The sequence below is a fragment of the Symphalangus syndactylus genome, chromosome 23 (genome assembly GCF_028878055.3).
Source record: "Symphalangus syndactylus isolate Jambi chromosome 23, NHGRI_mSymSyn1-v2.1_pri, whole genome shotgun sequence".
NCBI classification, from domain to species: domain Eukaryota; kingdom Metazoa; phylum Chordata; class Mammalia; order Primates; family Hylobatidae; genus Symphalangus; species Symphalangus syndactylus.
Window position 1 is genome coordinate 41,766,469 of NC_072445.2, and position 27,837 is coordinate 41,794,305.

Sequence of the window (27,837 nt, forward strand, 5' to 3'; positions counted from 1 at the left end):
AAAAATTAGTCGGGCGTGCTGGCACGTGGCTGTAATCCCAGCTACTGGGGAGGCTAAGGCAGGAGAATTGCTTGAACCTGGGAGGTGGAGGTTGCAGTGAGCCAAGATCACACCATTGCACTCCAGCCTAGGTGAAGAAGCGAGACTCTGTCTCAAAAAAAAAAAAAAAAAGGCCAGGAAGGCATGAAGGAGAGGAAGGTCATGCTTACATGTTTGAAGTAAGAATTGTTTTGTTGGGCGTGGTGGCTCACGCCTGTAATCCAAACACTTTGGGAGGCCGAGGCGGGTGGATCACCTGAGGTCGGGAGTTCAAGACCAGCCTGACCAACATGGAGAAACCCCGTCTCTACTAAAAATACAAAATTAAGGCTGGGCGCCGTGGCTCACGCTTGTAATCCCAGCACTTTGGGAGGCCGAGGCGGGCGGATCATGAGGTCAGGAGATCGAGACCACGGTGAAACCCCGTCTCTACTAAAAATACAAAAAATTAGCCGGGCGTGGTGGCGGGCGCCTGTAGTCCCAGCTACTCGGAGAGGCTGAGGCAGGAGAATGGCGTGAACCCGGGAGGCGGAGCTTGCAGTGAGCCGAGATTGCGCCACTGCACTCCAGCCTGGGCGACAGAGCGAGACTCTGTCTCCAAAAAAAAAAAAGCCGGGCGCAGTGGCTCACGCCTGTAATCCCAGCACTTTGGGAGGCCGAGACGGGCGGATCACGAGGTCAGGAGATCGAGACCATCCTGGCTAACACGGTGAAACCCCGTCTCTACTAAAAATACAAAAAATTAGCCGGGCGCGGTGGCAGGCGCCTGTAGTCCCAGCTACTCCGGACGCTGAGGAAGGAGAATGGCATGAACCTGGGAGGCGGAGCTTGCAGTGAGCCGAGATTGCGCCACTGCACTCCAGCCTGGGCGACAGAGCGAGACTCCGTCTCAAAAAAAAAAAAAAAAAAAAAAATTAGCCAGGCATGGTGGTGCATGCCTGTAATCCCAGCTACTTGGGAGGCTGAGGCAGGAGAATCGCTTGAACCCGGGTGGCGGAGGTTGCGGTGAGCCGAGATCATGCCATTGCACTCCAGCCTGGGCAACAAGAGGGAAACTCTGTATCAAAAAAAAAAAAAAAAAAAAAAAAGAATTGTTTCAAAGTACTTTTTAAAAACTCCACAAGAAATCTTTTCTAGGGAGCAGGGAGGGATAGCATTAGGAGATATGCCTAATATTAAATGACGAGTTAATGGGTGCAGCACACCAACATGGCACATGTATACCTATGTAACTAACCTGCACGTTGTGCACATGTATCCTAAAACTTAAAGTATAATAAAAAAATGATAATAAGAAGAAATCTTTTCTAGCCGGGCGCAGTGGCTCACGCCTGTAATCCCAGCACTTTGGGAGGCCGAGGCAGGCAGATCATGAGGTCAGGAGTTTGAGACCAGCCTGACCAACATGGTGAAACCCTGTGTCTACTAAAAAAAAAAAAAAAAAAAAAAAAAAAAAAATTAGCCCGGTATGGTGGCATGCGCCTGTAATCCCAGCTACTCGGGAGGCCAAGGCAGGAGAATCCCTTGAACCCGGGAGTTGGAGGTTGCAGTGAGCTGAGATGGCGCCACTGCACTCCAGCCGGGGCAACAGAGATCTCAAAAAAATAAAAATAAAAAAATAAAAGAAATCTTTTCTTCATCCTTCATGAATGTCCTGTCACAAGGTTTATCAGCAGACATTCTTTTTTTGTTTTGTTTTGTTTAGAGATAGGGCCTCACTCCATTGCCTAGGCTGGAATGCAGTGGTGCAGTCATAGCTCATTGTAACCTCAAACTCCTGGGCTCAAGCAATCCTCCCACCTCAACCTCCTAAGCAGCTAGGACTAAAGGCATGTACCACCACACCTGGCCAAATTGTTTTCATTTTTTCTAGAGAAAGGGTCTTGCTATGTTGCCCAGGCTGGTCTTGAACTCCTGGCCTCCAGCAATCCTCCCTCCTCAGCTTCCCAAAGTGTTAGCATTCCAGGCGTGAGCAATGGGGCCCAGCCTAGACATTCTTTAGTACTACAGTAATTCAGATAAGATGCTCTGGAAAGAACACTTGCCCAGTAGTGGCAATGCCTCCCAAGTAGCTGGGATTACAGGCGTCACCACCACCGGCTAACTTTTGTATTTTTAATAGAGACAAGGTTTCGCCGTATTGGCCACGCTGATAACGTTTCGCCATATTGGCCACGCTGAGGTCGAACTTCCGACCTCAGGTGATCCGCCCCTTCGGCCTCCCAAAGTGCTGGGATTACAGGTGTGAGCCACCGCTCTCGGCTGCGTGTTTTAATCATAATACTTTGGTCTTTTTTTTTTTTTTCCGTAAATATTTTCCTCTTTTTTTTTTTTTTTTTGAGATGAAGTTTCACTCTTGTTGCCCAGGCTGGAGTGCAGTAGCATGATCTCGGCTCACTGTAACCTCCGCCTCCCAGGTTCAAGCGATTCTCCCGCCTCAGCCTCCTGAGTAGCTGGGGTTACAGGCGCCCGCCACCACGCCTGGCTAATTTTTGTACTTTTAGTAAAGACGGGGTTTCGCCATGTTGGCCAGACTGGTCTTGAACTCCTGACTTCAGGTAATTCACCTGCCTCGACCTCCCAAAGTGCCGGAATTACAGGCGTGAGCAACCGTGCCCGGCCTTTTTCTTCTTCTTCTAGAGTCTATTAAGACTGGGAAAACGAAAATCCTAGCGCTAGTTGGGACCAGCAGTTAGTTGGTCGGAGGCTCGAAGTGGTGGCCGGGCTGTCTATGATTGATTCTTAGGATAGGAAGCTCGACCTTAGCGGACTCACCCTCTCAGCTGGGTCAAGGGGCAGGTTCTCGGTGGCCTGATGACTGGGAGGGAGGGGAAGCGGGCGGGGCCGGGGCGGGGCCGCGGCGCCGGGACTGCGGGTGCTGGGCTGGAGCGCTCCAGCGGCTGGTCCCTGGCAGACTCTGCGCCCCTAAATCGCGGTCCGCTGCGCGCGTCAGGTGAGTAGAGCGGCGGCGGGAAGTCGCGCTAGCGGTGGTAGAGGCTGATGTTGGATGTTGTCCCCACTCTTCTGACTCTTCGGCAGGCCAGGGGAGTCCCGCACCCCTAATCTTAGAGGCGCTTCCAACCTCTGGGGTCCTCCGGGGAAACGTGGGTTGGTCTGGGGTGTAGCCAGGTGCCCTGTCCACTGTGGGCACGCTGGGGATTCGGGGCCGAGGAAGGGCTCCTGGCACGTGTTGAAAAAGTCGGCATCCCAGAAGGAAGATTCTGGGCAGATGGGCATCGGGGAAGGTAGTCCCAACCAATGGGACCGTTTCTGAGCACATAAGCGTATTCAGTGGGTGCTAACAAGCGCCTGCTTTGCCAGGCAACAGCGAGCAAAACCTGCTTTGTTCCCGGTCACCGGAAGCTCCAAGGTTGGGGTTTCGGAGCTGGGCGCGCAATGGCAAGCTAAGCGCGGAGGGCCGGGCCAGGAGCGCCCACCAGGGCGGCGATCTGGTGGGTAGGGGCAGGGCAACGGCTGGAAAGGGTCTCTGAAGCCCTGAGCAGAGACCCAAGGGCCGTGCGACTGCAGGAAGGTTATTTTGCTTGGCTGACAGGCAGAAAACTCACGTGGCTGGAGTAGCAGGGTTGGTGACGACAAGGGTGAATCCCACTAAATCTTGCAACTGTTTGGGGTGTGAGGGGTGAGGTGAATTCTCATCATTCTCAGAATTGCTGTGGATAAAGGGTTTTGGGTTGGAGAGAGATTGGGTGCACTCAAAGGACTGAAAGATGGCGACGACACATTCCCTCAGAGGATTTACATTCTGGAAGGGTGGGGACAGGCCCGGGTACAGATAAGCCCACGGGGCGGACTCCAGCCCTTACAGTCGAAAGTCTGATGAGTTATGCCCAGTCTCCTTCCTCCTTCCGCCGGTATGAGGTCTGGGGCCCCGTGGATGAAGGAAGTTCATGGGAGGCAAACGTGCCTGGGCAAGCAACAGCTGCAGAGATTCAGTCCCCACGGGGGTTAGGATCCACAGTTGGGACCTAGGGCCTTTTCCTACCGCCTCCAGCAAATGCCATTTTGAGGACTAGCGGCAGCAGTAGGTCTTCTCCGCCAGAGAACTGGAAGGCCAGGTTCTTGAGGGAGCTGTTACTAAGGCTGTTTTTCTTTTTTTCTTTTCTTTTTTTTTGAGACGGAGTTTCGCTCTCGTTGCCCTGGCTGGAATGCGCCATCTCGGCTCATTGCAACCTCTGCCTCCCGGGTTCAAGCGATTCTCCTGCCTCAGCCTCCCTAGTAGCTGGGATTACAGGCATACCACGCCCGGGTAATTTTGTATTTTTAGTAGAGACAGGGTTTCTCCATGTTGGTCAGGCTGGTCTCAAACTCCTGACCTCAGGTGATCCGCCCGCCTCAGCCTCCCAAAGTGTTGGGATTACAGGCTGAGCCACCGTGCCCGGCCTTATTAAGGCTGTTTTGAAGTGCAGCTGGCTGGAAAGTGGAAGAATAATCCAAGATCTGCATGCCTCATAAAAGGAGTGTGAATGGTTTTGAAAGATAGGAAAGGAAAGGGAGAGAGAAGAAAGAAAGAGGAAGAAAGGAAGGAAATCAAATTCATTATCCCAGGAATGCAGCTTTCATGACAACATTTTGGAGATCCAATTAACTCTATTCCTCGAGGGCGTTTTTCCTTGCTGGTGTTTTCCGTTCTATTAACACTTCTCAAAAAGTGAAAGGAAAAAATAGTCAACAGGGTTTTTTGGTCTTTATTTTCTTTCTATCTCTAGTGAGGGAGATGTGGGTGAGTGACTGTCGGCAGGAAAAGCTGAGAGTTCAGCTATGTTTGCATCTGAGCAGGAAATTTCCAAGGATGAGCAGGGAACTCCAGTCCTGGGCTCATTGTGAGCCCTGAATAAGTGATTGCTCTTGGGTTGTTAGCAGTATTCTTTACAAAGATCTGTGTATACAGTGGTTCCCCTTATCCACAGGTGATACGTTCCAAGACCTCTAGTGGATACTTTGTTTTTGTTGTTGTTGTTGTTTGAGTCAGAGTCTCGCTTTGTCACCCAGGCTGGACTGCAGTGGTACAGTCTTGGCTCACTGCAACCTCCACCTCGAGGGTTCAAGTAATTCTCCTGCCTCAGCATCCTGAGCAGCTGGGACTACAGCGTGCCACCACGCCCAGCTAATTTTTGTATTTTCAGTAGAGATGGCGTTTCTACATGTTGGCCAGGCTGGTCTCAAATTCCTGCCCTCAAGTGATCCACGGCGCCCCACCCCAGTGGATATTTTGAAATCATGGATAGTACCAAATCCTGTATACACTATGTTTTTTTTTTCTATACATACATACTAATGATAAAGTTTGATTATAAATTAGACATGGTAAGAGATCGACAACAATAACTAGTAATAAGATAGAAAAATTACAGCAATATACTGTAATAAAAGTTGTGTGACTATCTCTCAAAATAACTTATATTGTAAATCTTAGCAACCTCAGCATATGATTATTTTTCCTTTCCTTAAGACAAGAATTTTTACCTTTTTATTTTATGGCTTCTCTTTTCATATCTGAATTTCCAGTGTCTCCACTCTTGTGCTTTCGGGTCATTGTTAAGTAAAATAAGGGGTTCTTGAGCACAGGCAACTGCTATACTGCAGTAGTCAACCTGGTAACTGAGATGGCTAACTACTAAGGAACTAATGGACAGATACTGTCTGCAGTGTGGATATGCTAGTCAAAGGGATGATTCACATCCTGGGCAGGCCAGAGAGAAAAGGTACAGATTTCATCACGCTACTCAGAATGTCAAGCAATTTAAAAGTTAGGAATTGTTTATCTCTGGATTTTTTTTTTTTTTTTTTTGACGGAGTCTCGTTCTGTCTCCCAGGCTGGAGTGCAGTGGCGCAATCTTGGCTCATTGCACCCTCCACCTCCAGGGTTCAAGTGATTCTCCTGCCTCAGCCTCCCAAGTTGCTGGGATTACAGATGTGTGCTACTATGCCCAGCTATTTTCTTTTTGTATTTTTAGTAGAGACAGGGTTTCACCATGTTGACCAGGCTGGTCTTGAACTCCTGACCCCAGATGATCTGCCTGCCTCAGCCTCCCAAAATGCTGGGATTATAGGCGTGAGCCACTGTGCCTGTCCTCTGGATTTTTTCATTTAATATTTTTGAACCATGGTTGACCATGGGTAACTGAAGCATTGGATAGCAAAACCATGATAAGGGGGAACTACTACATGTATTGAAAATCCAGATCACAGAATTGTGTGTGTGTGTGTGTGTGTGTAATTTTGGTCATGGAAGAGATCTTAGAGAGTGTCTCCTTTATTCTCACATTTCTGATGAAACCAAGTCAGAAAGAATAAAGAGACTCACTCAAGGTGATCTGTGACAGATCCTAGCCTGGTTACCCCAGCTACATGATTTCCAATGGTACTGAGTCTAACATTAACATTAGGTTTAAACATTAACTTTTGTAGATCAAGAATGTCCACTTGTCCTTGGAAAATTATTTAGCATCTCTGCATTAGGTCCTTAAGACAGGGCCAGTAATTGTTACCTCATTGCTGAGAGCATCCAATGGCACACAGCAGGGGTTTAGTAACTGCTGGCATTCCCTGACCAAATAAGGAAGCTGTTTCTTTTTTTTTTTTTTTTTGAGACGGAGTCTTTCTCTGTCCCCCAGGCTGGAGTGCAGTGGCGCGATCTCGGCTCACTGCAAGCTCCGCCTCCCGGGTTCACGCCATTCTCCTGCCTCAGCCTCCCGAGTAGCTGGGACTACAGGCGCCCGCCAACACGCCCGGCTAATTTTTTGTATTTTTTAGTAGATACGGGGTTTCACCGTGTTAGCCAGGATGGTCTCGATCTCCTGACCTCGTGATCCGCCCGCCTCGGCCTCCCAAAGTGCTGGGATTACAGGCTTGAGCCACCGCGCCCGGCCAGCTGTTTCTTACCCTCCCTCTTGCTGATATGTTTTGTTTTTCTCTGACCTCAGGTTTCTAGAAGCAGGGTAGAACAGAGGGCAGACACCTAGCCCAGCCTGATGTTACTAAACAATGGCAGCTGGTGAGCCAAGGGTGACCAGGACCCTGAACTCTGTGGCCCCGGCTTTGAGGGAAGCAAAGTTGTTCTCAACTGTGGAAGAGGAGAATTTGGACAGCAGAACAAAAAAGGAAGACAGCCTCTTGGAGCAGATACATTTGTCACAGGAAGCCACATCAAACCCTGGGGCCTTTGCTGGGCCTCTTCATCTGCCCAGTTACTGGGAGGTAGATAGCCCCAGGAAGGAATCCAGTCAGCCCTGGGCACCAGGCCAGGAGTGGATAAAGCTAGAAAGAGACACCACAGAAGAGAAGATGTTTGAACAGCTGAAGCCAATTGAACCTGTACAGAAGATGCTCCCATGGGTGGGTGAGGTATCTGCTACCCTGCAGGAAGCCATGAAGAGAGATTGCTGGAGGGAGGCATGGGTGAAGAAGGTGAGGAGACTGAGCTAGAGAGAGGTGGGGTCCAGGTCCTGGACTCCAGGAGCTCTTTCATGCATGCTCCTGCCTGCAGGTCAAATGAAATCTCAGATTGTTCCAGACTGAACGACATCCAGAAAAAGGAGCTACAAGACCTTTCTCCATCACCCTCACCACCCTGGCATCCTTCATGGAGTACTTCCTGAAATTTGTTAGAGTGGCAGCATTTTTTCTTTTGCTTTGCTTTCCTATTTCTATTCTGCATATCCTCTTTCCTCTCTCCCACATCTTATCTTTCTCCCTTTCTCTTCATCTTTCCTTTCCTTTTTTTTTTTTTTTTTGAGACGGAATCTTGCTCTGTCACCCAGGCTGGAGTGCAGTGGCATGATCTTGGCTCACTGCAACCTCTGCCTCCCAGGCTCAAGCAATTCTCCTGCCTCAGCCTCCTGAGTAGCTGGGATTACAGGCATGCGCCACCATGCCCGGCTAATTTTTGAATTTTTAGTAGAGACCAGGTTTCACCATGTTGGTCAGGCTGGTCTCAAACTCCTGACCTCATGATCTGCCTGCCTCAGCCTCCCAAAGTGCTGGGATTACAGGCGTGAGGCACCACGCCCAGCCTCCTTTCCTTTCTATAGTTCACAGTTGCTGGCCTTGTGTCTGTCTTTTAATATTTCTCTCTTCCTTCCATGGTTTTATCTTTCTCTTAGGTTTTAATTCTCTGAATCTTGAGACTGGATGTTAATTTTGTATGCACACATACACACACACACACACACACACACATATTTATATAAACTTCTTGAGTCTCTCCTGTTCTTCCAGAAGCCAGTCACCTTTGAGGATGTGGCAGTGAATTTCACCCAGGAAGAGTGGGACTGTCTAGATGCCAGCCAGAGGGTCCTTTACCAGGATGTTATGTCGGAAACCTTTAAGAATTTAACATCTGTGGGTAAGAGGCTGGGCTTCCCTCAGCAAGTCCCCTGTCCTAAGGGCTCTGGAACATCTGGTTTCCCTGGACAGGTAGATCAGCTTACAATTAGTTTCACTGACCCCTGGTTCTATGCTTTCCAGGTGTGAAAGATCTGAGTCACTAAGCTCAGTGGTAAAGAGAAGAAATGATAGCCTGCATGAAGGCAAAGATAACACTTGTAACATGATGACAGTGTTCTCAAAATATGCAAATTTTTCCATTCATCAAACAAATATTTTGATGACTAAGTCACTCCTGAGAACCAGGTACTTTGCTAGCAGCTGGCCTTTTGAATGTCTCCTTTCTGCATCTACGTGTCCCAGGTTATGGTTCTTAAACAAAGGCTACAGGAGGTAGCCTGTTGTCCCCATCAGATGTGAAGGGGCCACACCTGGGACCAACTCAACTCTTTCTCATTCCCACACATCAGCCAGAATCTTTCTGCGTAAGCCAGAGCTAATCACCAAGCTTGAGCAAGAAGAGGAACAGTGGAGAGAGTTTGTCCATCTCCCAAACACAAAAAGCCTTTCAGGTAAGAATTGCCAAGCAGGGAGGAAGGAAAAAAGGGCCCAGGATAACCCCTGAACGGATGGAGAGCTGATGGAGAGGATGAATGCTCTATAGATGCTTTCCTAGTGTACCTCTGTCCAGCCTGGTCAGACTTGGAGTTGAGAGAGAGCTTAATATCATAGGTTCAAGTCCCTTGACTTCAAGTTGAAGATCCAAGTCTTTTTTTTTTTTTTTTTTTTTTTTGGGACACAGTCTCGCTCTGTTGCCAGGCTAGAGGGCAGTGACACAATCTTGGCTTACTGCAACCTCCACCTCCCGGGTTCAAGCAATTCTTCTGCCTCAGCCTCTCAAGTAGCTGGGACTACAAGCACGTGCCATCATGTCCAGATAATTTTTGTATTTTTAGTAGAGACAGGGTTTCACCATGTTGGCCAGGATGGTCTTGATCTCTTGACCTCAGGTAATCCACCCACCTCGGCCTCCCAAAGTGCTGGGATTACAGGCGTGAGCCACCGCACCTGGCCAGCTGAACATCTAAGTCTTTTAGGAGAAGTAAATGTCTTCAGTTTCTAGAGATTGAGATATGACCTGAAGGTTGCTTATGCCCATGACACTGCTCTGATTAAAATGTTCTTTCCAAGAGAAAAGAGAAGCAAAGGAGATAGGCTTCATGCTGGGTTGGAGTAAGGGAGGCTTGTCCCTGGTAGTAAATAGTTGAGAGAGATATCAAGCCAGGCTGACTACACTTTTTGGTTTTCCAAGACAGTCCTGGTTTATACTTCTCATCCCAGCTTGATTATTAATAACACCTCTTTTCACCCTCAAGTGGCCCAATGTTCATGATGCATTATTATATGGGGGTCTGTGGAGTGTCTATGGGAGTTTGAGCAATATTTAGAATGAGATAAGATAGATTTCACGAAGTGTTATTGTAAGTTAAAATTTAATTTCTGACGGTGTTGAAAGACTCCAGTAAAATTTTTATTTGCTTTTAATTTGAAACGCCAAATTTTTGTTTTTTTTCTTCTTATTTCTAGCCTATGAGGCCCAAGGGTGAGGATGAATGTGTTGAGTGGGAGAGCAAGGGCAGAGACAAGAAGTGTCTTGGGCTGAATGGAGAGCTGTGTTGGAGTTCTTCTTCTTCTCCTTCTCCTCCTTCTTCTTCTTCTTTCTTCCTTTTTTTTTTTTTTGAGACGGAGTTTCGCTCTAGTTGCCCAGGCAGGAGTGCAGTGGCGCCATCTCGGCTCACTGCAACCTCCGCCTCCCGGGTTCAAGCGATTGTCCTGCCTCAGTCTCCCTAGTAGCTGAGATTACAGGCAGATGCCATGACGCCCAGCTAATTTTTGTATTTATAGTAGAGACAGGGTTTCACCATGTTGGTCAGGCTGGTTTCGAACTCCTGACCTCAGGTGACCTCGGCCTCCCAAAGTGCTGGGATTACAGGTGTGAGCCACCATGCCCAGCCTCTATTGGAGTTCTTATAGTGAATTTTGTGTTATTCTTCCTCATTCACTATAGAAGGCAAGAAGAAAGAGCTTCGAGAACAACAACCCAGTCTGAGAGATGAGGGGACTAGTGATGACAAGGTCTTCCTTGCATGCAGAGGGGCCGGCCAGTGCCCCCTATCTGCCCCAGCTGGGTCTATGGACAGGACCCGGGTGCTTCAAGCATCCCAGGCTGGGCCACCCTTTTTTTGCCACACCTGTGGTAAATGTTTCAGCAGGCGCTCCTACCTCTATAGCCACCAGTTTGTTCACAATCCCAAACTGACTAATAGCTGCAGTCAGTGTGGGAAGTTGTTTCGGAGCCCCAAGTCCCTCAGCTATCACAGACGCATGCATCTTGGTGAGAGGCCCTTCTGTTGCACGCTCTGTGACAAGACCTACTGTGATGCTTCTGGACTAAGTCGTCACCGCCGCGTCCATCTGGGTTACCGGCCCCATTCATGCTCTGTGTGTGGGAAGAGCTTCCGGGACCAGTCTGAGCTCAAACGCCACCAGAAGATACACCAAAACCAGGAGCCAGTGGATGGAAACCAGGAGTGTACTTTGAGGATTCCAGGCACCCCTGCTGAATTCCAGACACCCGTCGCCAGAAGCCAGAGGTCCATCCAGGGGCTTTTGGATGTGAACCATGCACGAGTGGCCAGGTCCCAGGAACCCATATTTAGAACTGAGGGTCCTATGGCCCAGAACCAGCCATCTGTACTTAAGAACAAAGCACCTGTGACCAGGACCCAGGCAGCCATCACTGGAACCCCCTGTCCGGATGTCAGATCCAACTCTCATCCAGTGAAGCCCTCAAGACTCAATGTCTTCTGTTGCCCCCATTGTCCTTTGACTTTTAGCAAGAAATCCTATCTCTCCAGACACCAGAAGGCCCACCTCACAGAGCCGCCCAACTACTGCTTCCATTGTAGCAAGTCTTTCAGCTCATTTTCCAGGCTGGTCAGACACCAGCAGACCCACTGGAAGCAGAAGAGCTACCGTTGCCCTATCTGTGACCTCTCCTTTGGGGAGAAAGAGGGCCTTATGGATCACTGGAGGGGCTATAAAGGCAAGGAACTGTGCCAGAGCAGCCACCATAAATGCCGGGTGATCCTGGGCCAGTGGCTTGGCTTCTCTCACGATGCCCCCACTATGGCTGGGGAGGAATGGAAGCATGGAGGTGATCAATCTCCCCCCAGGATCCATACCCCCAGGAGAAGAGGCCTAAGAGAGAAGGCCTGCAAAGGAGACAAAACAAAGGAAGCAGTGAGCATCTTGAAACATAAATAAATGGCCTTTCTGACTGAGCTCTTTCTTTGTGTTTGGTTTTCCTGAGGACTGACCTCTGGGGTAATGAGGCTGGAGTAGAGGGAGACAGGTGCGTGGATAAGGAAGGAAATACATAAAAGAAAAGGGGTTAGAAGTGTGCATACGAAAACTTGTATTATATTTATTTATTTATTTATTTATTTGAGACAGAGTCTTACTCTGTCACTCCGGCTGGAGTGCAGTGGTACGATCTCAGCTCACTGCAACCTCCGCCTCCTGGGTTCAAGCGATTCTCCTGCCTCAGCCTCCCGAGTAGCTGGGATTATAGACGCCCACCACTATGCCCAGCTAATTGTTTGTATTTTTAGTAGAGATGGGGTTTCACCATGTTGGCCAGGCTGGTCTCGAACTCCTGACCTCGTGATCCGCCCACCTCGGCCTCTCGAAGTGCTGGGATTACAGGCGTGAGCCACCGCGCCTGGCCAAAACTCGTATCGTTATTAATTAGCACCTAGCTTGTTTGTGTCTGACCATCAAGTAGTAGTTGTTGAATAAACAGTGGATACTCTGATAGATATGAAGATAGGAGGAAAAGGATGAGAGGAAGGAAAGATTCTGAGACCTGTGGAAGATGTGTAAGTAGAAGGAAAACATTCTAAAGCAGGCATGTTGCCCAGCTTTCATTTTTGCTTCCCCAGGTCCCTAGTAGGCTACCAAGACAAGGTGGAGCTCTGGCTAGTATTCTGTAGGTTTCCCCCCATCTCCAGGTTTGGGTTGGAGCTACCCATATCCTCACTCTTCAGCTCACTCAGCTCTCTCTTCAATGTTTTGCACTCTTCCTCTTCCTTCCCTTCACATGCCTCTCAGTTTTGCGCAATCAGGGCTGGAGTCTTGGAAGAAACAACCACCATTTGCAAAGTTATCATACTGTAATTTTCAGTGAGGAGATTCCTGGCCTCCAGTTCATGGCAGAGACCATCCTGTGTTGCTCTCCAGTACAGGTGTCCTCTGATGGAGAGAGGGGCACCTGCCTGTCCTTAGCCAGAGAGGGCTTCCAGGTGGAAGACTGGAGAGAGAAATGGAAAGAAGGGTAATAAAAATGGGAAAATGAAGGAAGAGAAAAGGTAGATGACAGAAGAAGAGAAATCAATTCTACTTGGAATTCAGAGTGTTCCTGAAAGTGCAAATTGGAATGTCCCCATAGCAAAGATGCCAGTGAGTGTGCAACTTGATGGATGAGATGTCCCCAAGGACCAATCCCTGGGCAACCAGGCTCTTCTCCACCCCTGCCAAGATGTGACATCACTCAGAAGGGATTTCCTAGAAGAAGGAGAAAATAACTTGAAAAACCTATGTCAGTAGTATGTATCATAAAACCATTGAACTAGGGAGAAGAAAAGCCCTTGGGGTCATCTTGTCTCTATTCCTGCCTCAATGGTTGATCTGAGAGGTGAGGCACTGGGCAGTTGCTGTGGAATGGGCAATGAGACCAGCTAGGGTGAGATTCCTGCTTAGGGGCAGTGAAGGAGGAATGAATCAGGTGGCAGATGGGAGTGCCTCCAGCTTCTCTGCCACCTGTAAATGTGTCTCTAACAGCTGGCCTCTTTCCCCTCTACCTCCCAGGAGGAGTCTTCCCTCCACCCAGGCTCTCCAGCTCCTCCTTTCCTCTGGGAATGTGATCCCACAATAGACCCCTCTTCCTCTTGTTGCTTCTGTTTCCCTTTCCTGGCTTTTTATTCTCTGCTTATAAGAGAGAGAAGAGAACTTACTTAGCTCTTCAAGGAATTGCCCTGAAAACAAAAAGAAAGAAATAAGTGATCAGTGGAAGATGAACAGCACCTTCCCCACATCCTCCCTATGGACATTTGGAGTGACCCACACTGCCCTTTCCACTGGGGGACCCCACAGATCCAGTAAGTGGTTCTCTTCACAGTTTCTCAGAAGCACCTGGGGTTGGGCATGGGGACAGAGGAATAAGGAAATCCCAGCTCCCCTAATCTTGAGTCCTGTTTCTATTCTCTTTCGGCTTCCCATTCAGAGCTGACTTGGTCCCCCACTATTTGGTGGTCTTGCCTGCTGCCCAGCCACTGCACCTGCTAGTCTTCGATGTAGCCAGTTGTAGCAGATGATCAAGGCAACCAGGGGTCCAAGAACCGGCACAATTACAAACAGGGTTATCTTCCAGCAGGGCACCCTCAGAAAGTGGGGATCTGAATTGTTCACCAGAACAAACAGGGTTAACATGTGTTCCCCTCATGCCCCACCCACCTGTCTTTTTTGGTTCCTTAACCTGGGGTCCTAGAACACCAAAGGACTCTGGGGACAGAATTCAGAGAGTCCATGAACTGGGATGAGAAAAGTACTGCCTCCTTATTTTCAATAACTGGATTTAACATTTTCTTTCATTAAAAATGTAACAACTGCCAGGCATGGTGGCTCATGCCTGTAATCCCAACACTTTGGGAGTCTGAGGTGGGCGGATCACGAGGCCAAGAGTTCAAGACCAGCCAGGCCAACATGGTGAAACCCCGTATCTACTAAGTGTAAAAATTAGCTGGGTGTGATGGCGCATGCCTGCAACGCCAGCTACTTGGGAGGCTGAGGCAGGAGAATCGCTTGAACCTGGGAGGCAGAGGTTGAGGTGAGCCAAGATCCTGCCCCTGCACTCCAGCCTGGGCCACAGAGCAAGACTCTTGTTGATCCCACCAACACCCATTCCCCCAAGTCTTGGAAAAAACAAAACAAAACAAAACATGTTACAACTAACCACAATATGAGCAGTACCTGTGACTTAATTACCAATGGAAGCCATAGATGTTTTCATTCCCATTAGAGTTATTGCAGAAATCTTGAAATACTGTTTATGTTTATTAGTATTTTGAAATTAAAGGTTATTGGGCTGGGCCTGGTGGCTCATGCCTGTAATCCCAGCACTTTGGAAGGCCGAGGCAGGCAGATCACCTGAGGTCAGGGGTTCAAGACAAGCCTGGCCAACATGGTGAAACCCCATCTCTACTAAAAATACAAAAATTAGCTGGGCGTGGTGGCATGCGCCTGTAGTTCCAGCAACTTGGAAGGTTGAGGCAGGAGAATCGCTTGAACCCAGGAGGCAGAGGTTGTCGTGAGCCGAGATCGTGCCATTGCACTCTAGCCTGGGTTACAAGAGCAAAACTCCATCTCAAAAAAAAAAAAAAGAAGAAGAAGAAAGAAAGAAAGAAATTACAGGTTATTAGACTTGCTGCTACATTACTTAATGTATTACTTTTGCTAAAGAAACATTTACGGCCGGGCACGGTGGCTTATGCCTGTAATCCCAGCACTTTGGAAGGCCAAGGTGGGTTGGAGGGCAGGAGGTCGAGGCCAGCCTGGCCAACCTGGTGAAACCTAGTCTCTACTAAAAATACAAAAATTAGCTGAGTGTGGTGGTGGGCACCTGTAATCCCAGCTACTCGGGAGTAGCTGAGAATCTCTTGAACCCAGGAGGCAGAGGTTTCACTGAGGATAGATCGTGCCATTGCAGTCCAGCCTGGGTGACAAGAGCAAAACTCTGCCTCAAAAAAAAAAAAAAAAAAAGAGCCGGGCGCGGTGGCTCAAGCCTGTAATCCCAGCACTTTTGGAGGCCGAGGCGGGCGGATCACGAGGTCAGGAGATTGAGACCATCCTGACTAACACGGTGAAACCCCGTCTCTACTAAAAATACAAAAAATTAGCCGGGCGTATGGGCGGGCGCCTGTAGTCCCAGCTACTCGGGAGGCTGAGGCAGAATGGTGTGAACCCAGGAGGTGGGGGTTGCGGTGAGCCGAGATCGCGCCACTGCACTCCAGCCTGGGGGACAGAGAAAGACTCCATCTCAAAAAAAAAAAAAAAAAAGAAACATTTATGTTACTATATCACAAATGTGATTATCGGTTGATAATTATATTTCAATACAATGATTGTTTTTGCAATCCTATGTGTTCTATTTTATGTGTATATTTAAAAACATTCTGCAAAGGGGTCCTTTAGACTTCACTGGAGTGCCAGAGAGATTCATGGTACAAAAAGGAGTTAAGACCTTTCATAGTCAAGTCCTCCAAAACAGATACTATTCCTCCTCTTTGGGTGTGTAAAGACGTGTGTGTGTGTGTGTGTGGCGGGGGGGGGGGCAGTCCACACACTGGTCTAATTTCATAAATCATAGGATAGAACTCTGTGTGCCAGGTGACAAGAGTAGAGTCACCTACAGGCTCGGGAGGAGGGGCAGTGAAGGAAGTTTGCTCAGAGAAGGTACCATCTGTGCCCTAATGACACATTCTAGTTTCTGCAACATTTATCTAACAAATATTTGGATGCTCTTCTGTTGCCATTGTCTTTAGGCATTGGGCAATCTGCAGTGAACAAAAAGGCTAGAAACCATGTCCTTGAGGGGTCAATTCCTAGTGGGGTTTGGTGGCTTTTCTATTCCTCCATGAGGTCTTCTCTGATTAGTCATGTTCTCTACTCATGGAAACATCCTGAGTTTGTAAAGCAGAAATATAAGTACAGGTGATACAGTTGTGTCTTGTTTTTGTTTGTTTCACCTCCCCAACCAGACATCAGGTTTACGTGTAAACAATCTATTTACTAAAAAAAGTAAAAATAAAAAGTAAAAAATAAAAAAACAGTCTATTTACCTCTGTTTTGCCATTCCTGAAAAGAGAGATCATGTGCATAAGGAGTTAAACAGAATAAGATAACGTTTTTGTAAAGCAGTTAGAATAGTGCCTGGCACATAAAAACAGTACATGAGTATTTTTATTATGATTTTACCAATCCTAAATGCAAATGACTTCTTATTTAAAGAAAGAAAAGAGAAGAGAGGAAGGGACCCAACCAGGAGCCAGGGGTCCTTGTTCCCCCAGGTGACTGGAACTAGAGTGAAATACCAAGTTGATCTGGGAGGGCCTAGATATGCCAGAACTTACCAAAAGTCCGGTGGAGATTCTCTGAAAGAGAAACAAATGGAAATGGGTTTAGCAGGGCACTCAAAAAGGATCTTTTATCCTGAGTCTTTGTTATTTAATTACTTAAAACTTGTTCTAGGCACGACACACCCACCATAGAGAAAGGGAAACTGAGGGGAAAACAGGGTATTCAGAGAGAGAGACGTCCGAGAACGCTACAATATCCGTTATGCCAAAAAACTGAAAGGCAAGAATTGGGAGAAATGATGACTGGAACTCACCTATCTCTGCTCGAAGTTTTCCTAAAATAGAAAAAGGCAACATTTTAGTTCCTGCATGCTCTGGCTCTCGGTGGGGACCCTCCCACATCCAGCGCCTGGGCCCCTTGTGCAGGCTATTTCTCTGCGGCCCGGAAACAACCTTAGGAGAGTAGGAAGAGCACTGGATTTAAAGCCAAGGGTTGCGGCTCTTTCTCTAGCTATAGTCTAGATACAATAGCGAATGAAGAATGTGAGCAATGCCCCAAGCCAGCACAAGGATCTACTACCTCCCAGCTGCTCTTTGCCCCTTTTCTTGGATTCTCAGTTCACAGTGCTGCTCCAGCCCACTGCGTTGCCGCTTTGTAGATCTAAAGCCACTTCCCATCTGAATGAGGAAGGAGGAGCTGAACATTTAGTGAGTAGCTAGCTACTTTGTGACTGGATTTGTAGTAGGCACTTTGCATGACTTTAATCCTCCCTACAATTTAGGAGGGAGGATGTTTTCTCTATTTGACAGAGAAGGCAACTGAGGCTTGGAGAATCAAAGAATTTCGCTACATAGTTCAGTACCTGAGATGGAATTCAAACCCAGGCTGCCTGACTCTAACATTCAGATTCTTTCTGCTCAGCCGTGTGGGCTGAAGGCCTTTTTCTGTGTGGAAGTAAACAAGCAGGCATCTGGGATGAATTCAAGGTGAGAGAAAGGACTTTATTGTTGATCCCACCAACACCCATTCCCCGAAAACATTCCCCATACCGTCCTTGCTACTTTCTCCTCTCCTCTTAGTAACAAATGGGAGGTGGGGCATGGGGAGGAGTGAAGACTCTTCCTGCTCTGGCACTGGGGAGACACTTGGTAGGAGGAGAAGGCTCAGAATGAAAGCTCTAGGCAAAAAAGAGGAGCTTCATCAGCAGCTGAAACTGAGTCTTCAGTGTTGAATGGAGAAGGAGGAAACAATTTTTGAACGCCTACTGTGTGGTAGAGACTTTCACTTCAGTATCTTTATTCAAAATTCCTAATAGCCTAGACCTGTCTGACTTTGAAGCTCACACTCTCCCAAGTTGCATAGAGCTGCTACATATGACACAGAGGCCTCAGCTCTACCACTTATAAGTTATATCGGTTTGAGTAAGTCACTGAACTACTCCTGGCCTCAGTTGCATCCTCTGTAAAATGGGGTTACTATATGCCATAGTTAGCTCATAGGGAAATGCTAAGTCCGATTATTCATATGAAAGCATTCCGTAAGATGTAAAACTCTTTCATCATGGAGTTATTTTTTTTCTTTATCACTCAATAGTGAGAAGAAGTTCTGAACCCAGAAGTCACCCACAAATACATGTTAAGTGGTGTAGCTCCAAGAAGCCAGCTCATTTAAAGGAAGGATCCTGATCCACCCACCCTCTGCCCTGTACCTCTCAGTCTGTACTGCAGGCAGAGGAAGACAAGGCCAACAGTGATCTGCAGGAGGAGCACAGGCAGCACCGCGAGGAGAACCAGCACTCCAGGGCTGACCCAGTAGAAAGGATCTGAAAGGTAGGACCGACATTGCCCAGAGCTGAATCCTCAACACTCAGCACGGTGCCTGGGGCCCAATAAATCAGATCAAATAAAGAAATGAATATCCTCAGGATTCAAAGAAGGTGATACAGAATTGGTCCCTGAGCTTAGCCCTGAAGGAAAAATGGTTTTTTTTTTTCCAGGAAATGCTAGTGATTTAGAATGACAAGTGGTTTAAAGTCAAGATTGTGTATTGGGTCAGGCTGGGGGAGTTTTAAGGAGCAGCTAAGGAATTTAGATCTGATCCTCAAGGCCGTGGGGGTGCACTGAAGGATTCCAAGCTGAGAAGTGACCACATCAGATTTAGCACCTACAGGACTGGAGAAGATAGGGAGAAATGTTAAGAGACTGTGATAACAATTAAAGTAAAAAACAACATGAACCTGAACTAGGACAGTGGTAATGGTATAGGAAGTCAGGGGATTCAAAGCTTAAATAGGGAATAAAAAATACATATTTATTTTCAGTAACCTTGAAACTGAAATTTAGTGTTTATTTTAATTATGCTTGTAGGCAATACACCACAATAATATGAATGGAACCTTTGACTTTGTCGTCAATAAAAATCACAAATATTGGCTAGGTGCAGTGGCTCACACCTGTAATCCCAGCACTTTGGGAGGCCGAGGCGGGCGGATCGCCTGAGGTTGAGAGTTTGAGACCAGCTTGACCAACATGGAGAAAACCTGTCTCTACTAAAAATACAAAATTAGCCGGACGTGGTGGCACATTCTTGTAATCCCAGCTACTCGAAAGGCTGAGGCAGGAGAATCGCTTGAACCCAGGATGCGGAGGTTGCGGTGAGCCGAGATCTTGCCATTGCACTCCAGCCTGGGCAACAAGAGCGAAACTCCACCTCAAAAAAAAAAAAAAAAAGAAAGAAAGAAAAATCACAAATATTTTCATGTCACATTAGAAAAGTCACAGAAATCTCAAACTATCGCTTATGTTCATTACTATTTTGAAATTACACTAATTACTAGGGCCACCCTAACTCTTGTTAATTTAATATTTTGATAACTGTATTTCGGTATAAATGTTTTATTTGGTGTATTTAAAACATTCTTCTGGCTACGTGTGGTGGCTCTCCCCTGTAATCCCACCACTTTGGGAGGCCAAGGCAGGAAGATTGCTTGAGCCCAGGAGTTCTCGAGGCCAGACTGGGCAACATAGTGTGAGACCCTGCCTCTATGAAAAAAAATTAAAAATTAGCTGGGCATGGTGGCACAAGCCTGTGGTCTCAGCTATTCAAGAGGCTGAGTCAGGAGGATCACTTGAGCCTGGGAGGTGAAGGCTGCAATGAGCCATGATCGTGCCACTGCAACCCATCCTGGGTGACAGAGTGAGACACTGTCTCAAAAAAAAAAAAAAAAAATTCTGAGATGGGGTCTATCAACTTCATCAGCTTGCCGAAGGTGCACGACACACAACAAAAGGTTAAGAGCCCTCTTCTAGAGCTTTTAAGAAGGTAGTTTACAGTGGACGCGGTGGCTCACACCTGTAATCCCAGCATTTTGGGAGGCCAAGGTGGGTGGATCCCTTGAGGTCAGGAGTTCGAGACCGGCCTGGCCAACATGGTGAAACCCTGCCTCTACTGATAATACAAAAATTGCCAGACATGGTGGTGCACACCTGTAATCCCAGCTACTCAGAAGGCTGAGGGAGGAGAATTGCATGAACCTGGGAGTTGGAGGGTGCAGTGAGCTAAGATCGCACCATTGCACTCCAGCCTGGGCAACAAGAGCAAGAGCAAAACTCCATCTCAAAAAAAAAAAAAAAAGAAAAGAAAAGAAAAAAGAAAAAGAAGGTAGCTTACACAGGATTCAGTAACTGAACAGATGTGCAGACGTGGAGACGTGGAGTAGGTTGAGCAATGAGGGAGGGGGACCTTCACTTCTGTGGCTCCCATCTATTTCCCATTCTAGGTCTGCTCCTCAGCATCCAAAAGCCCCACTCTAATCTCCATGTGCGATGCTGCAGCTGAAGCCCTTTTCATCTTGATCTCTGCTTTAAGGGAGCTAAGTAAGGATAATGACATCAAAGGTAGGGATACATCACAGCTAATAACGTTAAACTGGTCCAGGAGGGTTGCTTAGGTATAATTACAATCCTTCAAGCTGTAGACTAAGGCTTCTGTCTATTATTGTGTTCCCTAGAGGAAGATGCAGCGACCTTTACTTTCCAGTTTTTTTTTTTTTTTCGAGACAGAGTCTCGCTCTGTCTCCAGGCTGGAGTGCAGTGGCGCGATCTCGGCTCACTGCAAGCTCCACCTCCCGGGTTCACGCCATTCTCCTGTCTCAGCCTCCCAAGTAGCTGGGACTACAGGCACCCGCCACTGCGCCCGGCTAATTTTTTGTATTTTTAGTAGAGATGGGGTTTCACCGTGTTAGCCAGAATGGTCTCGATCTCCTGACCTCGTGATCCGCCCGCCTCGGCCTCCCAAAGTGCTGGGATTACAGGCGTGAGCCACCGTGCCCGGCCCATACTTTCAAGTTCTTAATGGAAGTTACCTGTAGCAATGTGATTTAGTGAGTATGTACTTAAGGGTTTTTTTCTCCCAACCCCCCACATTTTTCCTTTCACAAATAATTAGAAAAGAGAGAAAAGCAGACATTATTAGCCTCCGCATGTAAAGCAACAAGAAGTATAGAGTATCACTGATGAACTATATTTGCCAAAGTAAATCAAACACAAATGTCATTGCACCTGCACATCTATCAGTTTACAGAAAAACACAGGGCATGGAGGACCGTATTACATAGCAACTTGGGAATGTCGTCAACAAAATTCAGACCGTGGGAAACCCTAAGGGCAAAGGTCAACGGGTGGGTCACGTTTGAATCTCGCTAAAAGAAACGAACTGTAAGAGTATATTTATAAAACAATCAGGAAAATTTGACCATAAACTGGGTATTTGATGATATTAAGAAATTTTTGTTGAGTTTTTAAGATGTGATAATAGTATTGTGGTTATTTATTTATTTATATTATTGTGTGTGTGTGTGTGTGTGTGTGGCTTTTTTTTTTTTTTTTGAGACGGGGTCTCACTCTGTTGCCCAGGCTGGAGTGCAGTGGCACGATCTCAGCTCACTGCAAGCTCCGCCTCCCGAGTTCACTCCATTCTCCTGCCTCAGCTCCCAAGTAGCTGGGACTACAGGCGCCTGCCACCAAGCCCGGCTAATTTTGTTTTTGTATTTTTAGTAGAAATGGGGTTTCACCATGTTAGCTAGGATGGTCGCAATCTCTTGACCTCATGATTCGCCCTCCTCGGCCTCCCAAAGTACTGGGATTACAGGCGTGAGCCACCGCATCCGGCCTATTTATTTTTTAAAAAGTGTTCTTCGCTGGGTGCAGTGGCTCGTGCCTGTAATTCCAGCACTTTCGGAGGCCGAGGTGGGAGGATTGCTTGAGCCTAGGAGTTTGAGACCAGCCTGAGCAACATGGCAAAACTCAGTCTCTACAAAAAATACAAAACATTAGCAGCGTGTGGTGGTGTGTGCCTGTGGTCCCAGCTACTATGTAGGCTGAGGTGGGAGGATGGCTTCTGCCCGGGAGGCAGAGGCTGCAGTGAGCAGAGATCATGCCACTACACTCCAGCCTGGGTGGCAGAGACAGATCCTGTCTCAAAATAAATAAAAAGAAAAAAAAGAAATGATCATGCTGCCTAGGATTTACCTCAGTAATTGAGTAGGGGAGGGTGGTAATGAGTGGGGAGCCGGTGAAGTGGGTGGTCCCTGGATTGACAAGTGCTGCAGCAAGGTGGTAGGCACTTGGAGGCTCATTGTAAGATTATCTCTGGTTTGTATGTGGTTTTTTTTTTTGAGACGGAGTTTTGCTCTTGTTGCCCAGGCTGGAGTGCAATGGCGCGATCTTGGCTCACCGCAACCTCCGCCTCCCGGGTTCAAGCGACTCTCCTGCCTCAGTCTCTCAAGTAGCTGGGATTACTGGCATGCGCCACCATGCCTGGCTAATTTTGTATTTTTTAGTAGAGATGGGGTTTCTCCATGTTGATCAGGCTGGTCTCGAACTCCCGACCTCAGGTGATCTGCCTGCCTCGGCCTCCCAAAGTGCTGGGATTACAGGCGTGAGCCACCATGACTGGCATTTGTTTTTATGTTTCATAATGAAGAATTTAAAGAAAGGATTAGAGACAACTAGTAATAAAATCACAAAAACGACAAGAAAAAATAAGTAAAAAAGAGACATTAGAAACTCTTCAGAGAAAGAGCAGAGGTAGTTACACCTGAGACTTGCAATAATACCATTACTTCATCTCATTCCTAAATTTGTCTCAACTTCCTGGCTCCGAAGCCTAGGCAAAGGGTCCCTTTTTACTTGTAAAACAGTTTCCTTTTAGATTCTTAGGCATGCAGACTAAGAGGTGGGAACAGGAGGTTGGAATGTGGATAGCAACCCAAAAGAGAACTTTCTCCCCTGAGGCAAAGTCTTTAGCTGTTTTTCTTTTTGTCTTCCTTGTTGTTGTTGTTGTTGTTTTATTTTTTATTTTTTTATTTTTTATTTTTTTTTGAGACGGAGTTCACTTTTCTTGCCCAGGCTGGAGTGCAATGGCATGATCTTGGCTCACTGCAACCTCCGCCTCCCAGGTTCAAGCGATTCTCCTGCCTCAGCCTCCCAGCTGGGATTACAGGAATGTGCCACCATGCCAGGCTAATTTTGTATTTTTAGTAAAGACAGGGTTTCTCCATGTTGGTCAGGCTGGTCTCGAACTCCCGACCTAAGGTGATCCACCCGCCTCGGCCTCCCAAAGTTTTGGGATTACAGGTGTGAGCCACTGCACCCGGCTTGTCTTCCTTTTTTGGTGTGGTGAAACTGAGGGAGTTTGTTGGGAGAGGCAGTTCCTGAGCTAGGAAGTTGTTGAGCAGGAAGGAGAAAAATCTGCAAACTGGAGAGGGTCTCACTATCAAACTTTTCGACAAGTAGAATTTCCCCAGTAAAAACAGCTGTATGAAGAACATTCTGAGACACACAAAGCTATTTCCATATCCCTGCAGGCAGTCTCTAGAAATAGTGCTTTGTTGTTCCACATACAATGCCATCTTCTGGTCCCAGCACTGCAATGGTCACTCCCACCTCCGGGATACAATAGTAATCAATTGTCTGATGTTTGCACTGCAGGTGGGGAGGAGGAAAAGGCAAAGGATCTGACCCCCAGGCTCTCAAAGCAGTTTAGTTCTTCAATTAAATAGCAATTAACTTTCAAAGCTCTCCCTCCATCCACTTCACCTTGTCACATCTTAGTCATCCTGCGATAGAGCAAAAAATATTCTCTAAAATCACCCATCATGCAAAACATGTTGAAAATGAAATTCTGTGGCCGGGCACCATGGCTTATGCCTGTAATCCCAGCACTTTGGCAGGCTGAGGCGAGTGGATCACCTGAGGTCAGGAGTTTGAGACCAGCCTTGCCAACCTGGTGAAACCCTGTATCTACTAAAAATACAAAAATTAGCTGAGTGTGGTGGTGGGCACCTGTAATCCCAGCTACTCAGGAGGCCCAGGCAGGAGAATCACTTGAACCCAGGAGGTGGAGGGCGCCATTGCACTCCAGCCTAGGCAACAGAGCAAGACTCTGTCTCAAAAAAAAAAAAAAAAGAAAGAAAGAAAGAAAAGAAAGAAAGAAAAACAAAAAGAAATTCTGCAATTCTGCAGAATGAAATAGTGGAGGTGCAGCCAAAAGGTGACATCTCCTTTCTATAATTATATTTAGACATTTGATTTACTTGCTTATTCACTAGGACCAAGCACAAGCGTGTGTGTGTGTGTGTGTGCTCACAAATACAGGGTTGTTTTTTTTTGTTTGTTTGTTTGTTTGTTTTTTGAGACGGAGTCTCGCTGTGTCCCCCAGGCTGGAGTGCAGTGGCGGGATTTCGGCTCACTGCAACCTCCGCTTCCAGGTTCATGCCATTCTCCTGCCTCAGCCTCCCAAGTAGCTGGGACTACAGGCAGGTGCTACCACACCTGGCTAATTTTTTTTTTATTTTTATTTTTAGTAGAGACGGGGTTTCACTGTTTTAGCCAGGATGGTCTCGATCTCCTGACCTTGTGATCCGCCCGCCTCGGCCTCCCAAAGTGCTGGGATTACAGGCGTGAGCCACTGCGCCGGGCCCAAGGGTTTTGTTTTTTGTTTTTGTTTTTTTTAGAGACGGGTAGGGAGTGGGGTGAAGGTCTTTGCTCTGTCACCCAGGCTGGAGTGCAGTGGTGCAATCATAGCTCACTGTAACTGCAAACCCCTGGGCTCAAGCCAGCCTCCCGCCTCAGCTTCCTGAGTAGCTGCGAGGCAAACCACCATGCCCTAGGGTTTTGTTTTTGTTTTTGTTTTTGTATCCTACAGCAGCTTGCTCTTATCACTCAATAATACCTTACAGAAGGCCTCCAAACCATCTGGCCTTGTGCTAAAATAATCTTTTTAATGCCTGCATAATATTCACAGTATGGCTACCATTGTTTATTCAGTCACTTACCTACTCAAAGGCATTGATTTTGATCCCAATTTCCTTGCTACTCTGAATAATGATGCAACAGACATCTCTAAGCATGAGTTTCTGTTTATTGATGTGTACATTTGTATGGAATTCATTCCCAGGAGTGAGATGTTTGGGTTGAGGGATCTCATCTCAGTTGAGAGAATAATTGTTCTTAGCCACCCAACAGTTAATACCTAATATTATATGGCACTACTCACCTTCTACTTTCAATTCCATTGCTGCCTCCTCTTGGTAAGAATGATCTCGGAAGAAGCAGGTGAAACCTCCTTCATCTGAGAACCTTACATTCTGGATCCTGAGAGTCACCTTTCCCTCACCAATAGCATCTTTCAGCAGCTCTGTCCGGCCCCGATATTCAGGTGCCTGCTCTCCATCTTGGTCCCTGCCGTTTCTGTAGAGATGAACCACCCTAGAGAAGGGGGGGCGGTACCACCCCACCTCCATGCCTGTAGCGTTCTTCCCAGGAGATATGCGACATGGCAATTCCACTTCATCCCCGACCAGAGCCCGGATAGGGTGCCTTGGTCCTATCACTCTGAACTGCCCTGTCCAAGACACCAAAAGGAAGAGATTTAAGATCAGAGGGAACCTTGGCAAGCAAGCCTGTCATGAGAAGGGCTGCTTCAAAACAGGGAAGGAAGAAGACACTCGACTTTTAAATGAAATTCTAGAGCCAGGGAGGATTGCAATTGTGCAATTGTTCTTGTGTTCTTCTTCTTCCTTTTTTTTTTTTTTTTGCGACAGTCTTACTCTCTGTCGCCCAGGCTGGAGTGCAGTGGTGCAATCTTGGCTCACTGCAACCTCTGCCTCCCTGCAACCTCCCCCTCCCAGGTTCAAGTGATTCTCCTGCCTCAGCCTCCTGAGTAGCTGGGATTACAGGCGCCTACCACCACGCCCAGCTAATTTTTGTATTTTTAGTAAAGATGAGGTTTCACACTGTTGGCCAGGCTGGTCTCGAACTCCTGACCTCAGGTGATCCACCTGCCTTGGCCCCAAAGCGCTGGGATTATGGGCATAAACCACCACACCCGGCCCCAAGTTTCCTTCTTGAGAACAACAACAACAAAAAAGACTCTGGTTATAGAGATACTGTGAATGTCCTGGACAGAACATTCTAGCAATCATCTCCTCTCAGCATCTGCCCATCTTTTTGCCAGCTGTAGCCATCTCTGACTCTTCAGCCCAGCCTTTAGGTTCCCTCTTGGAAGGTGGTGCAGCATCTTGAGGTTGAATCCTCCCATGGGCCTCCCTGTTAGGACTTGGCCAAATTGCTGCCTATTCTACCCTTAGAGGTTTTGCTTTTGTCACTCCATCCACTTTAACTGTCTCTCCATCACTTCTCACTATTCAGTCCTTGTTCATACCTTGTTTCCCAAATTCTCCTCTGAGATCTTCCACCCTGGGGATGGCTCTATTTCACTCTTCCTTCCCCTGTGTCTTCTACCTCACTGTGGCTCCTGGACCCTGACCCGAACAAGTTCCATGTTTTTTTCTATGTGGATGTGTTTCTTAAGTCAGACTCTGAGCTACTAAGAAATAAGGCTGCTTTCTCCCCTAGACCTGGAGAGTGGATGCACTGTGCTTCTGTCAGTCAGGTGGCTCCCTGAGGATGGGAATCTTTCTGGTTATTTCTCCTCTGCACGTGACAGCCGGGTTCCTTTATAAAAACCTACTGGTGCCTGATTATGCAGAGCAAAGTCTCAAACATGACAAGATATTATAATTCCACAAACATTTATTGAGATTTACTATGGACAGGCACTGCTAAGCATGTTACATATTTCATGTAATTCTGATGAGAACTCCAAGAGGTTGTTATTATTTAATCTCAATTTGAGAGGTGAAAAGACAAAGCTGGAAAGACAAGTAAGAACTAGTTCAAGGAAAGCCTTGAGTTAGTCACATTAAGGAGTCTGGGTTGGGCGCAGTGGCTCATGCCTGTAATCCCAGCACTTTGGGAGGCTGAGGAGGGCAGATCACTTGAGGTCAGGGGTTCCAGACCAGCCTGGCCAACATGGTGAAACCCCGTCTCTACTAAAAATTAAAAAATTAGGCCTGGCGCAGTGGCTCACGCCTGTAATCCCAGTACTTTGGGAAGCTGAGGCGGGCGGATCAGCAGGTCAGGAGATCGAGACCATCCTGGCCAACATGTGAAACCCCGTCTCTACTAAAATACAAAAAAAAAAAAAAAAAAAAGAAAAAATTTAGCTGGGCGTGGTGGCAGGCGCCTGTAGTCTCCGCTACTTGGGAGGCCAAGGTAGGAGAATCACTTGAACCAGGGAGGCCGAGGTTGCAGTGAGCCGAGATCATGCCACTGCACTCTAGCCTGAGCAACAGAGGGAGACTCTGTATCAAAAAAAAAAAGAGTCTGGACTCCATCTTGAAGGCTGTAAGAACCACCCACGGAAGGTTTCTGAGGAAGGGAGGCATGTCAGCAGGTCTATGTTTTAGAAAGATAATATAGCAACTTGAGGATGATTGAAGGAGCTAAGCCCCAGGAAACTAGCCTTTCTGTTTTCAGGGTCTCCCCAGGGCAGGAAAAAAACCATGTCTTACCTGCATAGCTGGAAGACACTTGGAGGAGGAGGAGGAGGAGGAGGAGGAGGAGGAAGGAGCAGAGGCAGCTGGGCAGAGAGGGTCTCGATAAGCTTGCCATCTCCACTGTTCCTGGGGACAGAGAGCCCCCGCAGCAAGGTCAGGCCAAGTGGAGGCCCTTAGGGTGCATGACCCCTTACTGCTGAAAAGCCCAAGGGAAGATCTTGGAGGGCAGTGCTGCCTGGGCCCTGCCTCCACTCCGGTAAGTGCTGCAGCTGTGCCCGCAGAAACAGCCCCACGTCACCCTTGCCAGGCACTCACACAAAAGGGCTACAGACTGAGGGGATGACCAGGGTTTGCCT

At 47.5% G+C, this 27,837-nt stretch overlaps 2 protein-coding genes across 15 annotated transcripts; one reads left to right on the forward strand and one right to left on the reverse strand.

Annotated features, from left to right (window-relative positions):
* The first annotated feature begins 3,523 nt into the window (after positions 1-3,523).
* Positions 3,524-12,804, forward strand: ZFP57 (ZFP57 zinc finger protein). Of its 2 annotated transcripts, XM_063633238.1 has the most exons (5): positions 3,524-3,638; positions 6,984-7,467; positions 8,278-8,404; positions 8,856-8,957; positions 10,454-12,804. In XM_063633238.1, the coding sequence occupies exons 2-5, from the start codon at positions 7,045-7,047 to the stop codon at positions 11,710-11,712; spliced, it is 1,911 nt and encodes a 636-aa protein (XP_063489308.1). In that variant the 5' UTR covers positions 3,524-3,638; positions 6,984-7,044; the 3' UTR covers positions 11,713-12,804. The 2 variants fall into 2 exon arrangements, with proteins under 2 accessions (XP_063489308.1, XP_055118846.2); XM_055262871.2 differs by lacking the exon at positions 3,524-3,638 and having other exon boundaries at positions 6,933-7,467.
* Positions 11,862-27,780, reverse strand: MOG (myelin oligodendrocyte glycoprotein). Of its 13 annotated transcripts, none has more exons than XM_055262876.2 (8): positions 27,497-27,780; positions 25,138-25,485; positions 18,290-18,403; positions 16,895-16,915; positions 16,635-16,655; positions 13,785-13,901; positions 13,461-13,481; positions 11,862-12,757 (listed from the first exon to the last, which is right to left on the reverse strand). In XM_055262876.2, exons 1-8 carry the CDS (start codon positions 27,594-27,596, stop codon positions 12,729-12,731), a joined length of 771 nt encoding a protein of 256 aa, XP_055118851.1. In that variant the 5' UTR covers positions 27,597-27,780; the 3' UTR covers positions 11,862-12,728. The 13 variants fall into 13 exon arrangements, with proteins under 13 accessions (XP_055118851.1, XP_055118852.1, XP_055118853.1 ...); XM_055262877.2 differs by having other exon boundaries at positions 11,862-13,011; XM_055262878.2 differs by lacking the exon at positions 13,785-13,901 and adding an exon at positions 13,960-14,007.
* Between the last annotated feature and the right edge of the window lie 57 nt (positions 27,781-27,837).